We start from the raw sequence: 18,517 nt of genomic DNA, 5'->3' as shown, positions 1-18,517 counted from the left end.
TACATGGTAATAATTGTTTAAATGATAACTGCAATTAAAATGCAAAAACTCGCAGTAACAAAGCTACAGTATCATGGCCATCAGATCTGTTCTCAGACAGAATCTAGGATGCAACCATCTGTTTTACTCCAACAACAGTAGCTCACCCAGGCTTCAGATGCTAAGTGTAACATTGGTTTTGCTGAACAGACATCCACTGCAAATATACAGATAATATATAGCCCTTTTCGGTAATACCATCACAATGCTCAAATGGTCCAACAGTGTCCAATTTTCAAAGAGGAAGATGTTTTTTTTACATGCTCCCACATGGCAGGGCATCAAAAGTAAATATGTAAAACAATATAAATAGGATATTAGTATTACTGCTTTTAATAATGTTCCCTAACTAAAGTTACTATGAAATGCTTAGAAGTAGAAATAATGTTACCAATTTAGGAGTTTAATTAAGGAAGAAATGTACAGTAAAAACTGCAATCTGGCTTTGATTTACACATTTTAAAGATAACAGGAACAAAGCAAATTCTGCTCATTTGCTTGTGTTATAATCCAAATGTATCCATTATCTCAAAGCAAATACAGTAACTGCAGTAGAATAAAAAGAGGCAAAACACAGACTGTCTCTTGAATCTGAACTATGGACTGATCATAAATAATCATCATTAACAGTGTCAGGAAAAACATTACCCTTTTTATTGGGGCTGTATTTTCCTCACACACTACAATAAAGTTAATGACAGACATTGTCTAAATTGTAAAACAGTCATATATTTGGACCGCTGGTCAGTTTCAACAAGGCTCAGTAGCATCTGGCTCATAGATCATACTTGTCCAATTAAGTATTCTTGTCAGAGAGATCTGACTTGAACTGAAAACACAGATGTATGTCATGTTAACACAATTACAGATGTAATGTACAGACTATAACTTGAATATCAGTCCTGGAACACTTTCACATGATTTCTCAGACCAAATGGCCTCAGAGCATATATGCTCTGAGGCCATTTGAAACCACTTGAAACCACTGTCTAATGTGTAATATCATGCCATTATACTATAATGAATGAATGTGTTCATGAGAGTAAACAATAAGAGCGCTGCTTGAGATGATGCTACTAACAAAGATAAACAAAATACCTCCTCACAATACGATAGAAAAGCACAGTGAATTTACAACTCTGTGAAGTTCATTGGTGTATCCACTCCATGGTCAGTTTTTAAAACAGCTGATAGTGTTGTTACAGTATCCTGTTGAGTGTCTTTCAATCAGCTCTGCTGAGGGTAGACTGTGAAAACTGGTCCTCTTCAGTATTGCAGCGTTCCTGTCTGAGGCTTATGTCATTAAGATTTTAAGTCATTTCACTTTGCAAATAAATGGTGTTTTGCAGAATCTGATGCACCATTATCTCACTGACTATTTGGCCTCTTAAAGTAGTCATGTTTCTGTAAGCTGCCTTACCTTGAAATTCATTTTCAATCAAATGAAATTATAACTAGTTAATTAAGTTGAAATGAACTATCTTTATAATTGTGATGTTTTGTGATCCGTTGTATCAGTTACAACATTGAATAATTGTGGCAAGGAGTTCAGTTGCATAAATCACACTGGCGTATGCCAAACACTGGAGCAATGCATCAGAAACAGGAACAGTATATGGCTTAATTTATGCTTGTTGTGGTCACAGCGCAGCACCCATGGTAACTGAAAATACAGCAGGGTCCCGGAGGCCTTTCTCATACCCAGATTCTGCAACTGCCCCAGGCTCACTTCATGTAAATTGTTTTAGTAATTTGAACAATGGCAGATTTGTGAGTGAATTAGCACCAGTGAAGTGCAATATTAAATATGGCTGACTTCCTGTTGGGTTAGGAGATGGCTCCAAGAGGCTTTTTTTGTAAGTCTGGACCAGGTCTGGACATGATAGATATGCCTACCAAATTTCATACATCTAGGTGAAATGCAATGCAGGGACTATTTCTATGAAATTTGGTAGGGGGCAATATCGAGCCATTTTGTTACACCCAAGCACTTAGACCCATAAAATATCAAATTTTTTACACATTTTCAAGCACCCTAGTGATTTCAAAAGGGGCTTCACCGACCAACTTTGACGGTGCTCAGGGCCCTAACTGAGTTTATTCCTGCATTATTAGCTCATTTTTAGGCCATGTCTTGTAGGGGCCCTGTGTTGAAATTTAGTGTTAGGAGCTTTATTGTTTTGTTTGTATTGTGTTTACATGTTGCACATCCCTACATACAGGCATAATTCCTACATATTGGATTAAAACAAATTACCACAAACTAAGTTCCAGTGCAGGAACACTGTTTGTACTAAACTTAATGGGAACTTTGAGGCGCCAGTGTACACACATTGTGCAGCGGGTAGTAGGTGGGTACAGTTTTGTCCTGGGGCCCCATAACAAATTAGGCAGGCCATGCTCACATTAGTAAGACATTACAGTTTTACATGTCACATATAATGGAAACATCCAAATAAATCAGTTTAAAATCATCAGGGCTTTTGAACAATTGTGTTTTTATTGTTAAAGTTAGAACTTAGGCTTTAGCCACTTTCGCTGTCCAGCTGGCTCATAAGACATTCACTTTCTTTTATAGCCTATAGTCTATAATATTCACATCTATATTTGTATTTGGGCTTGATAATTCAGATTGAATTATTGTTATGCAGCTAATCTTTATTCGAAACATCCAGTTTCTGCTGCTGTTCTAAGTTTTGCAAAAAAAACAGTCTCAAAAGGTAGATCACCAACACTGAACAGGAACTGAACTGACCATGACGTGGCAATTGAGATCAGAAATGACCATCAAATTAAATCTACACTCAACAGTCTCTCAATTATCAAACATTGAGTCACACCAAATTGTGGGTTAGCCTACTTTGGGTACTTCCCACTGTGTTTTTTATTTTCCACCACTTGTATATTTTCTACTTGGAAACTAACAGCACCTCACTAGGTCTCTTTTAAATTAAATGTCCCAGTCATTATGGACTGATGTCTCACTCTCAGTCTGGCAGTGGCCAAACAATTCAGGGGCTGGAGGCTGGATGGAGAGATGGAGAGATGAGCATTGATTGTTCTGTCAAGACGTGTCCCTGTTCAACCAGTAGATGGCGCAAACAATCTTTTTTTTATTGCACAAAGCTATACAGCAACATGGACAAAGTGAGCAAACAAAACTTTACATATTAAGAAGAAATTAATTTACATATAATTTGCATGATTGCATGCATTCATAGCCATTGTAGGTTTTGATTTATAATCATAGGATTAATCCAGGAGGACGGACTGCGGAGTGACAACAACCAGACTGGTTTCCTGTTCACGTGACCCACTCAGATCTCCGGCCGTGACATCTGCAAAATGGAGGTGAAGTGTTCGCAAATATTGCAAATTAAATACGGTTATTTGTAAAATGCTGTTAAGCTATGGTAACTCGTTTACATAATTGTAACATTGACGAGGTAATGCACGGTGTGAAATGTGTAGCTTCTCTGTCACTTTAACGTTGCTCAGAATTCAGCGCTATCTACGGTAGACGGTAGCTAACGCTGCAGCTAAACTAAAATAAGCTAATGGTTGTCAAAATTACAGTAGGGTAATTTAACACTTAGGTGGTGTTACCACCGGAGTGCTCCGTGTTGCTAGCTACTGTTTCAGTTGGCTGTTAAATGAACATTGTTGTTTGGTTTCTTTAACCAACATTACTCGTTATAGCTGATAGATAAACGGAGGCTTTTGGTAACAACGTATTGCTCAACCTGCAGCAGTAGTGAAGTAAGCTAACGTTAGCTGGCCGCTCAAGCTAACTCCTAGACTCCTTAGACTGGCTAACGTTCATTTGTATATTACTTAATAATGTAGCCATGACATGTTTTGTTTGTGCACCGGGGTTATTTGACAGCTTAATTTTACACGTTGTAGTTTAACATTAACGTTAGCTTATTCTGTCGCTACAATGGGTAACGTTAACGATACGGCCTAGTATCAACACTGGCAACGTTATATTTGCAGATATTTGTGCATGTATTCATCTGTAGGATCATATTAACGTTATATAACAATGCTGTAGTTTCTCCAACTAGTTTCCTGTAACATTATTTACAGCTGCAATTATATGTTTCTTGTTATGCTTTAATAGGACCGTGAAGCTAAAGAGCCCGAGCAGCTCAGAAAGCTGTTTATTGGAGGTCTGAGCTTTGAAACCACGGAGGAGAGTTTACGGGCCCATTTTGAACAATGGGGAACTCTCACGGACTGTGTGGTATGTATTTTCAGTGTAATTTGTGGCAAAATATGCCCTTAGATAATAATAAACAACACAATGAGTTATAAACATATCTACAGTCCAGTTAAATTGTTCTCACTACCATTGTGTATCGTTTTGTTGTTTCTAGGTGATGAGGGACCCCAACAACAAGAGATCAAGAGGGTTTGGCTTTGTGACATACGCTGCTGTAGAGGAAGTCGACGAAGCCATGAAAGCAAGGCCTCATAAAGTTGATGGCCGAGTTGTTGAACCCAAAAGGGCAGTGTCCAGAGAGGTAAACAAATTCCAGACCAGAAGGCAGATACTACAGCAATGTTAATGTTTGGTGTTTGCTCATCGATACACTCTGTTTCAGGACTCCAATAAACCAGGCGCCCATCTGACGGTGAAGAAGATCTTTGTTGGCGGTATTAAGGAGGACACTGAGGAGTACCACATTCGGGAGCATTTTGAGAAATATGGAAAGATTGAATGCATTGACATCATGGAGGAACGCTCCACTGGGAAGAAGAGAGGATTCTGCTTTGTCTCCTTTGATGATCATGACACTGTAGACAAAATTGTTGGTATGTGGATGTTGAGACTTCAGAGTTTATGAGGGTGTTGGTAAACATTAAGCAATGATATGTAAGTGTATTGTTTCTTCTCATTTTTCTTACAGCCCAGAAATTCCACACAATCAACTTCCACAATTGTGAGGTCAGAAAAGCTCTCTCAAAACAGGAAATGAGTGCTATATCCACTACCAGGGGTAAGCACACCATCAATTCTAAAGTAAAGTTATACTTGCTTACCATTGATGTTGCTTACCATTGATGTGTGTGTGTGTGTGTGTGTGTGTGTATATATATATATATATATATATATATATATATATATATATATATATATATATATATATATATATATATATATATATATATATATATGCTACTGTTTGCAGCTGACAGTTCATTTATGTTGTAAACAGCTCTAAAATGACACCTTTTACATATCAGGCAGGAGTGGAGGATCTGGAAACTTCATGGGGAGAGGTAGTAATTTTGGAGGTGGTGGCAACTTCGGTCGAGGTGAGTAGTATTTGCATGCCAGATGAAAGTGCCTCTGGCATTAATCACACTAATGCAGGTACATTTTATTGTGATGTTTACATGTCGGTAAGGGTTGCAGAATTTAAGTTTTGCATCCACACTGACACACTAAAGAAAGTAAAAATGATTGTTGTTTCCGTTCATTCGGATTTTTTAATTTTTTATTTATTAAATGTCGACAAACTAAATGGTGCATGCCCATAACCATCTGGTGAAATCAGTTACTCAGCTTGGTCTAGGCAGGGTGAAGCTCAGTTCTGTCGCCTCCAACTCTCTGTAAGCACTTTATGTTTTAGCTCTGCTAAACCCACATGTAAGATGATCAGCCATATTGACATGCAAAATAAGTGTCTAGCAAAAGTCAGAGGTGACAGAAACATGTCTTATTAACATTGCAGTTAAGCAGAAATGTTTGTCAATTGACCCTTCGCTAAGCCCCGCCCTCCTTAGTTACTGTTGCTACGCCTGACAAACTTCTATTACAGTGTATGCACCAGTGTCAGACATTCCCAAGGAGATAATTAGTCATTTTTGGCAAACAGGTGAAATATCTGAGAGAGCAAGACAAAAGGGACTGCAGTATGCATTCGAGGGATATATCCACGATGCAACCGATTAGAGAATAATTTCATCAAAATTGAAGCTAAAGCCTATAGGTCTCAGCGCAAGCAGCAGCCACCTCATATGCTGATCATTCAAATGGTAAACACACAAATTGAGGAACAGCTATGTTCATGCACAGCAGGGTAAGTGAAATTTGAAAATAATCTAATAATTATAAATCAAACAGCTTATCCATAAGTCTTGTGGAATAAACACAAGACGTTAGCCTGACCACTTTGCAATGATAACATTCTCCTGCTTATATTTTTAGCAATTAACAAAATGCGGAAATATATTTTAAAGTATGTCAGTGAGCCTCCGTCTTGCCTTTAATCATCTTATTTTACGTAAAATACATACGTAAAATAATGAACAAAGAACCGTCATTATTTCCAAGCAACGCTGTGCTGATTTAGCTAGCTAGCTAACATTAGCGTGTTGTTGCCTTGGAGCAAACGTAGGCGTTTTTGTTAATCTTGTCGACATTTAGCTAGTTGTGAATGGGGCCTCCCACACTGCTTGATCCACGCCCGGCATTTCTCCCCTTGGGTTTTAGGTTTCGGGAAGGGAAAAAATTCCACCACCCCGTCCAAACTTTTAGGATACCGGGTATCAGATTTGCCCAATCCATACGCACAACGCTTCGGCGTGTTTCACTTGCTTGAAAGCTTGAAAGCTTGACAGACCTCCCGTGCCTAGTTACGGTTGCTAAGCCACGATTGGCCTATGGCGGTTTTTGGGCGTGGCTTAGCGAAGGGTCAATTGTCACAGTCACAACAAATTGGTCACAGTTTTAGTGCATAATATGTTTTACCCTGTTTTTTAGGTGGCTATGGTGGAGGACGAGGTGGTTATGGCGATGATTTTGACAATGGTGAGTTCTGGTAAAGTTTTACTCTAAGAGGTGTAAAATATTTAAATTCAATAATGAGTTTAATATCCTTGCTCACTTATATAACAACTGTGTTTTGTGTTTGAACATTTTGAACCAACAGTGTTAATACCACTCGTGCGCTATTCATGTCACAGTTATGAATAAGGTTATGTTGTATGTTTGCTTTTTCTTTTTCACTGTTATAGGTCCAGGAGGAAATTATGGTGGAGGACCAGGTTATGGAGGGGGTCGAGGGGGCTATGGAGGTGGTGGTGGTGGTGGTCCAGGGTATGGCAACCAGGGTGGTGGATTTGGTGGCAGCTGTGATGGAGGTTACGGAGGCAATGACGGAGGTAAAAAAGATTGACTCCAGAAAAAAGAAAGTGCTAGATGTTTTATGCGTGGAAAACATGCTCTACTAAACACCTGAAATCAAGACTTACCTTAAAATTGACACGTCTTCAGGATATGGAGGAGGTGGAAATTACAACGACTTCGGAAATTATGGTGGACAGCAGTCCAACTATGGACCCATGAAGGGAAACAACTTTGGGGGCAGAAACTCGGGTGGACCCTATGGTGGTGAGTTTTATCCTTCAAAACCCAATGATATAATATCATTTCTCCTGGAGAGAGTATCTAAGTTATTTTGCGTTGACCTTTCCTTAACTACAGGTGGCTACAGCTCTGGTGGTGGCGGAGGTGGCTATGGCTCACGGCGATATTAATTATTTCATGTTTTGGTAAGTTGCATTCAGTTCCACACCACCCTCGTAGCACAGTACAGAGTGAGCCCATGAAAGTGCAGAATAACTGTTTGTTCTATCCTGTATCCATTCAACAGGCTTCAGTTCTTAGCAGGAGAGGCGAGGAGGTGAGCAAAGGAATTGTCAGGAAAGCTGCAGGTTACTTTGAGGCAGTCATCTGAAAGCATTAGAGGAACACAAAAGTCAGACATTACTGCAGCTAAATTGGAGAAGTTTATGGAAGAAGGACTGTATACACAAGACATGAGTGCAGATGATACTCTTCCCTAATTGTGATAGATGTGTCCCAACCAAGCTATTTTCCTTTTGTGTGTCTGAAGTGTGTGTATTGTGCCTATGGTATCAGGGGTAAAGAGTATTTTTTTGTTTTTGTTTATCTGAAGTCAGTTCTTAATTTTTTTTTTCTTTTTTATATGGGTTAGTTTTCTGCTGGCCAATGAATCTTTTGTCTTTTAACCTGGTTTTTGTCATATAGCATAGTTCTATCAGGCCCTCAGATGAGCTAGAATTACTAATTTTTTTTCCTTCTGAAGTTATTATGATTGCTCAATTGCAAGTGTCAAGTGTATTTTGATTTTGTATGTGAAGCACAGTATGTAAATCCTTCGTAGTACCAGTGTCAACAAATATATGCAGTCTGGATTAGAATTAAGGGAATCCCTCACTCACTTCTAGATTGTTCGAATATTTTGATTAGAAGAAAAAGACCGAATAAAATTGTGTAGTAAAGTAACACAAGGTTCAGTGCGTCATTGGTTCAGAATCAAATGAGTTATTCATTTATCTGTTGCCTGCACATTGTGACTGTGAAGTTTAGCAAATCAGCCTGTCCACAACTGTCTCCTCTTAGTATTATTTAGGACGTCTGTTCGTAAAATAGTGTAAATACTGTATTTACTTGTACAAGGGTCAATGACGAGGGAGTTGTGGGTAGTCCTAGGGCAGGGGGCCCATACACCACCTATGCCAGAGTTAAGCGAGTAGGATTATAACGGCCACAAGCACCTGCAGTTGGGCCCTCAGCATCGCTAGTGTGGAAGATTGCAGATGACTGTCAGACAGGACGTCTTCAGCCCCAGCACAGTGGACCAGTCAGCATTTTGAGAGAGAAGGGAGAAGGCAGCATCGAGCACCACGCCCATGGAGGAAGCTTGCAGTGTCGTTCCTGGTAGTGAGCATCTATCTCTTTCAAGGCTAGCTAAACCCTCAAGCAACTGGTGCTAGCGAAGAAAGACTAGTTCCTGGACACATTGGAGATCCTGTTAAGTCAGAGATACTGCAGTTTTACCCGCAAATGCTAGATTTCAGACATTAACAAGAAAAGGGAGTGAGTATTTCACAAAAAAGCTGACTTAAGAAGATGGAGCAGGTAAGAGTAACTACTTTGCTTGATTTGCAGATGTGGAAAGAGGCATTCTCTTCTTGCTGAAAATCTGTAAAGACCTGATAACATGGAAGGTTCTGGATGGGTAAGACTTTTCTAAATATTATCCAAGGCTGCTTATATTGTAATCTAACAGTGCACATGGTGATTATACAAGGTGCAGGGGTTCCTTTGAGGTAAAAAGAGCAGTATGACACCCAGTATTGCTCCACTTTGACCGGAATCAGCCTGCGACCTTCACCACACATCTTGGAATACCCTCAAGGCAAAAATGTTTCCATGTTTTATTACCTTTGCTATCAGTCAGATAGTCCTGATAAAGTTGATTGTGATGAAACACCCTTGGGGAAACAACAAATGATCATGCTTGGGAAAGATGAACAGTATTTACACTCACTTTATTAGGCACACCTATACAATTTATTACAATTCAAGAAAACAGATCCTACATAAATTCTGCCTTTACAAAGTTCAGCTTTTGTTGACATTGTCGGAAATGTATAACTTCAATTATAGGTTTATTACTGAGGTCACAGTTAAAGTTCTAATATTTTGTCCTCTACACACATGATGGGGACAGAACACTTGTTAATATAATGTAGTCTAGTTACACCACCACAAAGTATAACCTCAGTATTAAAACATTGAATTACCACCTTAATGTCAGTGTCAAAACAAAGAACACTATTGGCATTATAAAAGTGGACTTTCTTTTTAAAATGTTATAGCACTAATAAATTAAAAAAGTAGAATTGATGGCAAAACAGTTGTATTGGATTGCATTAGATTGTACATGTGAACTTAATAAAGTGGCCACTGAGTGTATATACTAATGCCAAGCTGTAAAAAATAAAAGTATGGAAATCAGGTCCTTGCCAGTCTGTGTAAATAAGCACGACAATGTTAACATAATAGAAAAGCATTTGTAGGTAACTTGATTATTACTACGAAAGGCAGGCCACATACAGTAAGTATAATGCAAAAATAGTATTCAATTTAAAAAAAAAAAAAAAAAAAAAGTGTAATCGGCAACATGAAACATCTAACAGGCCTCATGTCAAATCCTCTGCATTAATCACAGGGGCATCCCCCCCCCAAAAAAAACTGATTTATGATTTATTAAGCAATTTTACGTGGCAGTCAAATGAACATACAGAAACATGGGCAAACTGTATCAACAGAGAGGAACTGTGGTCACAAGTTGAAACTATCCAACAGTGTTATGACAGAGTATACACAAATACTCATAGTTGTCTACTCAGTCTAAAAATAAAGAACAATGCCTGCTGATGTTTATTATTTTTTTTATCAGTTCAAGGATAGAGTTTCTGCAGAGGAATGTAGAACAACCAACTCAATTACACAGACTAAACCTGTGCTTGGCATAAGCACGCCAGTGTCAATAAACTATGTTGGCCTAACAGTAAGATATGTTAAGTGTTACTTGTGCTTTTAAATAAAAATATTTTTCATGACTTGAGTGTTTAATTTCTGAAAGCAAAATGCTGAGCTGTGAATGTTTGTTTGTAAAAATACCACTGTTCTCAATGTGAAAAGGTTTCATTGATTTACAGATGTCCTTGAGTCTCAAACCGGTTTAGTTTGCCACACCCCCTCTGAAGTTTGTATGGAGAGCAGAAACTGGGCTGGGTGAAAGGTAGTGTTTGTGTGTGAAAGTGCACTTAGAGCACATACTGATTGTGTAGGGCTGTACCTTTGAATATGCTTTCCTGGGTTGGACCATTGAGAAGTTGTCATGCATGGTTTACACTGAACATGCTCTACTGTAGTTTGACAATTGTGCTCTTTGTTGTGTAACATAAGAATGCAGTGGGTGTGATTTCTTTTGCAACAGTTTTTCAGTATTCAAAGATTTAGGGTACTGTACAAACAAGCTGGCTCTAATAAAAAGCAAGCAGATTGTAAAAGTTTTTTAAGCCAGTAACTCTTTAGTGTCAGTACAATATTTTATTTGCTTATTTGTGAGCCCTTTGGTAGAGCCTTCAAGTCCAGAACTGATTTGAACACGTGGTAAGTTATGTAATCATTCCTTAGACTATATATCCATCTGGCATCAATCTGGTGCAGGCCATAGTACACCACACAATGTTCTTTCAGAAAATAGGAGGCTGCATAGCTATAGGAATACTTTATTGAAAAGCACAGAAGTCAAGGTTTTATAAAAGAACATGGGCAGCAAATCATAAAGGGACAGTTATAAAATATGAGTAACAATGATTGAAACATTAGCTTACAGAAATATAATATATACAATATATACACAGAGTAACGGTTGTATCAATCTCAAAAGCAAGTAATGTTTATATTTACAAACAATATTGGTTAAAGAATCTGTTTAAGGTATCCGAGTACAAAAGAAGTAAAATATCAAAAATATTACAACATTCAAGAGAAGTGAGCAAAAAACTATACAATAGTTATGCTGAGCTACTAATGCTTTAAAGCTGAACAACTACAAAGTTATTGCATAGTATTACTATGATAATGCAGTACCATATTACAAAGGAGATAAGACGCTGTCTTCGCTCTTGATGAAAGTCTTTTTGATGCGAGGAACTAAGAAGACGTTGCCGTCAGTTGACTGCTGGAGGGAGTAGTCAGAGGGGGAGTAGGAATTGCCCTTCTCATCTCTCAACATGCTGAAGACCTCCAGGTACAAGCTGTTGAGTTGCTGCTTCATTTCCTTCAGGTTTGTGATGTTTTGGCTCTTCTCCTCCAGCAGACGCGCCTTCTCATCCTTCAGTGAGTCCAGGTTGCTCTCCAGACCCACTATGTTCTCCATCTTGCGTTTTCGGCAGTTCTGGGCAGCTACCTTGTTCTTGCCGCGGCGGCGTATGTCTCGGACCAGGGCCAGCTGGGCCTCATTCAGTTGGTGCTTAGACATCATCTCGTTGAAGTCATCAACAGGCAGATTGATAATCATGTCAACAGTGAAAGGGATTTTGAGGGCCTTAGCCCTCTGCCCGTCTCTGGAGAGACGCACTTCCGAGCGTTTCTTCTGCTTGTCTTTGGTGAAGGGGGCATTGTTGTGGCCGTTCTCCTCAGCCGGATCCGTCTTGTGTTGTTTGGGTTTCTTTTCCTGCTGCTGTTGTGGCTGCCCCATTTGTGCAGATAAAGGAATTGCCCGCTGAAGATCATCAGGTTGGAAATTGAGTAAGAACATCTCTGAGTAGTCAGATTCTACACTTCCAGGATTGTGGTCCATCTCTTCCATGTCTGAATCGCTGTAACCAAAGGACTCATCTCCATACAAAGACTTCCCAGGTGAACTAGCGTTTGGACTTATGTTTGAAGAGATTCCTGAATCTGAGTCTGGCAATTCTGCTGTCAGATTCTCTTTGCTTCTGTCAAATGCATCTCTAGCTGAGAGGCTGTAAATGTCCACTGGTGTGAAAGGAGGCTTGTTTGGGATATCTGACATGGTGTTACTTTCATTTACTTCAAGGCCATGTTGACCACTGCTCTCTTCCAGAATGGCATTGGGGTAAAATATGTCACAGAAACTTTCTGCAGGGAATTTATCATTTAACTGAGGAGCCTTTGCCTTCATCGGGCTGAGATTGTCTGGTGGGACCATACTGGGAACAGAGACATCAAATGTATTCATAAACTCTGCAGGACAAACATTTAAAATGTTTGGTTCACTGTCTGTGAGATCGGTCATGGGGTAAAAAGTGTAGTTTGGATTCTGCTCTTCAGGGCTGTTTGGAAGAGGATAAGTTGTGGTCTCAAGTGTGTCCTCCATTTGCATGCTCAGGCATTGCTAGAAAAAAAAGGTAAAGAACCATTAAAGTAAATACAATCAACATATTACAGTAGAAGTTCCAAAAGAGAGTGAATATAAAAATGTCAACATGTTTGTGTTGTTGTGGATGCATGTATGTTATGTGCTCATTCATAAACCTACAGTTTCTTCCAAAACATCATCTGTGGCACATTGTGATGACTGATATAAAAAGATACATATTTCTTTTTTTTTTTTTTTATTATCTTCCCTAAATAATAAGGTTTCAATCCTGGAGCTTTTAGCCATGCAGTTGTTCCAAGAGATTGGTATTTCACTGACAACTGCTGGTAGAGCTGGGTGTAGCATAAGGTAGCCGACTGTAATTTCTAAGACCAACTACATATCCAGATGTTAAAATTAGAATTAAGCGACAACATTATCTTCACAAAGCAGCTTACTGAAGCAACATTTCACACACCAAACACAATTCACACACCAAACACACAACCCCTTTTTTCTACAATGTAAAGTCTTATCAGCAGCTTGCCAGAGCAACTAATGCAATTCTATGTAAGCTGTACGGTTAGGATTGTAGTCCAGTCCACAGTAAGAAGTCAAGGCAACAAATGTGCAACAGCAGTGTGGAGCACACTGCTCCACCCATCAGCTAATGCAAATATGAGCTGCTTTGAAACAAAACTGATAAGGCAGCAAATTAAAAACTACCATGTACACAAATCCTTAGTTGCTGCCAAAAAGTAAAGGTTTTAAGACTGCCACACCTTCTCTGAACAACATGTCTTCTTCTGCTAGATCAAGCTGGTGGCTACTAATCATATAAACGGCATCACATCTTCAACACCTACCTCCCCAAATTTCAAAAAAAATTTTTTTTTAAATAGGTCTTAACAATGAAACTTTATCACAGTGGAATGAGTCAGGTGCACCTGTCTCACATGTATGAAACCCCATTCTCACAGAGGAACAAAAATGTGTTTGTCCTCTACTGCCAGACTCCTGTCCGTTGAAGCATTCTTTGGGTATTTGTTCCACAATGCAAAACACCCCACCATTGAGGCGGAAAATCCGTGTATTATACCTGCAGCTCAGGGAGGGACAAAAGCTCCATCCAGGCCTGCTCCAAATCTAGGGACATCCTCTGTGGTGGTGGTGGTGGTGGTGATGGTGTTGGTAGTAGTGGACCTGGGGAGAGGGTGGCCAGTGGCAGAGCTGGCTGCTCAGGGGGCATCATGGGTGCTGAAACAACAGTTGTGTCCAGGCAAACTGAGGTGTTCTGTCAGACAAACCCAAGAATATGTATTTCATACAACTGAAAGTCATGTTAAAGGCTTCAAGCTATGATAATTCAATAATATTAAGTAGTAATAATAATTCAATGTTCTTACCTCAGTTTCCTCTACAGGAAACGTCTCTGCCAGAAGTTGCAAACATTCATCAAATGACATGGCGTCACCGTTCTCTTCTGTGAAGCTGACATTCTGCAAGAAAGGTAAAAGTACAACTTTACCACCTAGCATCCTTTGTGGCACACCATCTGTTAAAAACAGCACATCATTTTACATTAGAACTTATGTCTCAGTGGAGTAGTTTCTAGAGCAGAATACACCAATGCAAAACTTCAGACCCACCTGTGTTTCTGTAATTTGCAGGATGAGTGGTTACCTAGCTACGACATAGCCGCAGCCTATCAAATGAGGTGGGAGTAGTCCACCTCTGACATGAGTAATGATGGCCATGGGAATGTACCTGTGTAACCTCTAGAGGTGCGACAGCCGACTGCAGTGGGGCGCTGGGTGGCGGGCGGGGTATGTACTCTCCTGTTTCCTCGTCGAGCTCTAGCTGTGCCAGCAGGGCCTTCTCCTGCTCCAGGACCAGATGCTGCCTCTTCTCTTCTTCCAGCTCCCTCTGCCTCCGCAGCTCATGTTCTTTCTGACGATGGTTGTAGTCATAAACTTCACGCCTGGCGCCGAGATCAATGTCCTGCTTCCACAGTATGTCAATCAGCTCCATGTCCTAGAAAGAAAACCACAGATCAGTTTAGAGAGCTGTGAGCCATGCTGCCCTGCAGTGAGAATGTGAGCAGCATTGGAGCAAGGAAGAGCGTGCCCTGCTGTGAAGAGTGGCAGCAGCACCCGCCACACCCTGTCCCTCAGTATCTGTTCACTGACAACAACACTGGCACTAAAGTCAAGGGGGAGAAGCCACATGAATAATAAATGTACTTCTCTCTTTCCCGTGTTGCCACCACACGCCAGCATAAGACACGTATCATCACTTGATACTCTTTCCAAGGGAAGTGTTCATTACCCATCTGATTACACTGAGGTGTGAATTCATTTGTCTCATTCAAACTCACAAAGGGCACACTCTAAATCAATTTTTGCATAATTGACTTCATGTTACAGTTTCGGTCTCTAAAAGTAGTAAAGTTAAATCCTAAACATTATTTCATATTATAAAGACAACAACTATACATATACAACTATATATGTACCTTTAACATCCTGTTTTTATAAATGAAAACAGGAAGTTAAAAGGTACATATATAGTTGTTGTTTTTTTTTTGTTTTTTTTTAAATGGTACCACAGTGCTTGTAGAATATTATTTCCTTTTCACATGATATAACAGCAATATTCCTTAAAGGGTGTTATAACCAAATAAAAGAGGGTATATTTGGCTGTAGATATGTTGCTGGGTGGAATTGCAGACCTCGTTTCATTGTTTTCCTTCCTGTTATGTCTTCAAGTAAATAACTACAACTATTGATAACAGACCTCAGCGTGTTCTGTCCCATCACTGCACAAATTATGTTGTCCTACATTTCTTATTTACACATTAAGTTAAGTGCTGCTGACAATACAGAATGTTTAGAAACAGCGTATTAACAACTGTCAGGATATTTTAATACAGTTTCCTGTAGATTTCCACTCACAGGCTGAATGTTATTTTCCCTTTTAAACAAGAATGTCTAAAGATAAACTGTGCTGCCCTCTTCCTTGGGTCTTTTACACAGAAATGATTTACAGAAGGAAACCATTTCACAAGGCCCAGGGATGTTGCATAAACCAAGACACTGGTTCACAAGAAACTTGTCTGGGCATGTGACTTGTTTGTTCCTCAGATATCTGCATAAACAGAACTTATGGGAAAGGCTTCTTAATGCTTGCAGTCGGTCATATGGCCAAAACACACATAGCCAGGAGGAAGCCAAGAGGGAACTGAAGGTAAAGAAAGTACAAAGAAGAATAAAGAGGATGTGAAACTGAGGAGAAGATACTGTATAAGAATGTTTCTACTTTGATTGTTTTTTATTCAAAGAAAATGGGGTGTGTGGTAAATATCCATAAACTCGTCAGAATCACAAAATGATTTATTGCCAAGTAACACATACAAAGAATTTGCCTTGGTGGATGGCGCATACATAAACATATTAAAAGTAAATAAACAATAAATACAAAAAAACAAATGTGTACAATATAGCTGTTTAAACAATAATAATAGCAAACAAGCACCTATATATATTCTAAAACATTGTTTTTCTGACTACAGCTGTGGCACTGCAAAAAGAAGGACCCACTAACTCTCTTTGACTCAATGTTGCATCAGAAGCATGACCACTGAAGGATTACACGTCACTAAGGCTGCCTACTATGAACCATACGCACAGAGTGAGAGGTGAGCACACAACCAGGCATTATGGCTTCTGCAGGAATGAGGAAGTAGCCTTAAATGTCTAAGTGGGGCATCTGGTCATCCGTGTTTTCCAAACTAATAAACCACACTCTTGTCTGTTTGTCACACCTTATAATCATACCTGACAAGTCATACGAGTCCTTTAAGAAATAATTCCATGTCTAAAAAAAGTTCTGTCGCCCATGCAGGGGCAGTACAATCAGCCCTTTCACTGTCACTGATTAATCACACTCTTATATAATGTCACTGAACCAAACTCACTTTACCAATCATAGCTCATATTCTGTATTAGTGCCAAATAGATTGTGTTAATGTGAGGGTGTGTAAAATCAGGTTACTATCAGTATGGTATCAGTATGTGGCTGTGCATGACCTGGATTGGCACTAGAACAAGGAAACTGGCTCATAAAATGACTCAGATTTCCCAGTCCTCTCTGCCACACAATACACAGCTGTACAAGCCAAACAACATCCCTTTAGCTAATATGCTGGCAAAATATGCAGAACAGAGATACACAACTCCCAATTACCAGAAAACATATTAAACACAACCAGACATTTTGAAAACAAACCAAACTAATAGCTAATGGCCCTGTCTGATTTAACAGTCCCTTTGGCTATCAAACTGGGTGATATAAAAGTAATACTGAAGTGTGTGTGCTTTCAGTATGAGTTGTTCATTTACCTATTTTCAGCTTAAAACAAGGGCCTCAAAGGGGACCTGACTCCAGTGGTTTATTACAGCTTCTTTCATCACAACTCGCTCGACATCCTTGACCGTGGATAATGAAACACAGCGACACATGTTCCAAAACAGCCCTTTTGGACCCTCATCAGTCAACCGTGTACTTTCACTGACCCTTACTTATGACAGGTTTAACCAAACACAAAAAATATAAGGCATATAACACATGAGAAATACCTTGTTTTGTTTATATATATATAAATACACTGTAACACAAGAGACAAAAGTAACGAAATCATCCACGCATGTCTATTTCAGATATGGGATATCACATGCTTGGAGGAAGAAGGGGGCGGGGGAGGAAGGAGTCAGTTACGAGAATACAGCTCATGAGACTCTTACCAAACTTGTAAAAATTAATGAAATATTTAATTGTATTCAAAGTAATAGCATGAACACTAAGATATCAGCCTGGTTTTTAATAAGATTGTATTTCCTGTCGAGGATACACGTCACTAGGAATGACTTGCAGAAGTGAAAGCTGTACAAAGAACAACCTTAATATCTCACAGAGATATGAGCCCGGCTCACGGTGTATTTTGTATGATCTTTCCCACGTTTGAGCTGTTATTTCTACATAATGACCTCTTAACTACGCCATAACCAGCTTGTCACTGCGGTATGATGATTGAATTTGCTATAGCAAACATTAAAAAGTTTACCTGGACGCCTCTGTCTCTCTATCAGATCAGTAGAAAAGGAAGTTAGCAGTCAATGTCTAGTGATCACTTTTAATAAATTCTCTATTTACCTGTTGAACGGAATGCATCACCTCCATTTCCATTATCATGGAGATCTGTATGGCGGTAAAGAAACTCCTACTGATTGATAAATATGTGTGTTATTCCTTCAGATGGCAGATTAAAATGGCGAGCGGTCCGAAGCCGATAGAGTCCGTCGCAGCAGCTGAGTCGAGCGAAACATTGCTTCCTTAAATCTAATGAACATTACGGAAACGATGACCCGCCCCCCCCGAGCTGCGGCGCCGGGATCGTCCCCCTCACACCGGCCTATAAGAGCTGTTGGTGCATGCGTGTGGAGCCCGCTAGGCTGAGCAATGTATGTAGGCCTACACACTGAATACACTGGTTACCAATTTAAACCCATTGACTGTAAAAACCATAGGCACATATTTGGGTCATCCTGTTATACAGCAACTTTTTGGCATGATAATAAAATAAGAATCGTAGACTACCCAATCAAATACTAAGCCTTATGGGTGGACTGGTTTACACTAAGACATAGGGTGGAACCATAACAGGGTGGGTTATAGTAAATATATAGGCTAGTTATCTTACT

General features: G+C 39.5%; 2 protein-coding genes and 1 long non-coding RNA gene across 5 annotated transcripts; 2 read left to right on the top strand and 1 right to left on the bottom strand.

The window, feature by feature from the left end:
• Positions 1-3,166: 3,166 nt before the first annotated feature.
• Positions 3,167-11,422, top strand: hnrnpa3 (heterogeneous nuclear ribonucleoprotein A3). Of its 3 annotated transcripts, XR_004104582.2 has the most exons (12): positions 3,167-3,390; positions 4,163-4,285; positions 4,419-4,565; positions 4,647-4,857; positions 4,953-5,042; positions 5,290-5,361; positions 6,812-6,859; positions 7,066-7,212; positions 7,325-7,441; positions 7,535-7,602; positions 9,026-9,095; positions 10,323-11,422. XR_004104582.2 is itself a non-coding variant. In XM_031297164.2 (11 exons), exons 1-10 carry the CDS (start codon positions 3,385-3,387, stop codon positions 7,585-7,587), a joined length of 1,014 nt encoding a protein of 337 aa, XP_031153024.1. In that variant the 5' UTR covers positions 3,167-3,384; the 3' UTR covers positions 7,588-7,602; positions 9,026-11,422. The 3 variants fall into 3 exon arrangements, 2 of the variants coding, with proteins under 2 accessions (XP_031153024.1, XP_031153019.1); XM_031297164.2 differs by having other exon boundaries at positions 9,026-11,422; XM_031297159.2 differs by lacking the exons at positions 9,026-9,095; positions 10,323-11,422 and adding an exon at positions 7,704-8,359.
• Positions 11,423-11,528: 106 nt separating this feature from the next.
• nfe2l2a (nuclear factor, erythroid 2-like 2a) lies at positions 11,529-18,197 on the bottom strand. The gene is made up of 5 exons (XM_031297154.2): positions 17,970-18,197; positions 14,526-14,792; positions 14,165-14,257; positions 13,858-14,052; positions 11,529-12,794 (listed from the first exon to the last, which is right to left on the bottom strand). The coding sequence occupies exons 1-5, from the start codon at positions 18,006-18,008 to the stop codon at positions 11,529-11,531; spliced, it is 1,860 nt and encodes a 619-aa protein (XP_031153014.1). The 5' UTR covers positions 18,009-18,197.
• On the top strand, positions 14,048-15,549 carry LOC116048202. Its single transcript, XR_004104590.2, has 2 exons — positions 14,048-14,268; positions 14,429-15,549. It is a non-coding gene; the product is annotated as an uncharacterized LOC116048202 (long non-coding RNA).
• Positions 18,198-18,517: the final 320 nt, after the last annotated feature.

This window comes from Sander lucioperca, chromosome 8, assembly GCF_008315115.2.
Source record: "Sander lucioperca isolate FBNREF2018 chromosome 8, SLUC_FBN_1.2, whole genome shotgun sequence".
NCBI classification, from domain to species: domain Eukaryota; kingdom Metazoa; phylum Chordata; class Actinopteri; order Perciformes; family Percidae; genus Sander; species Sander lucioperca.
Note: the sequence above shows the minus strand (reverse complement) of the source record. Positions and strands in the feature narration are given on the sequence as shown.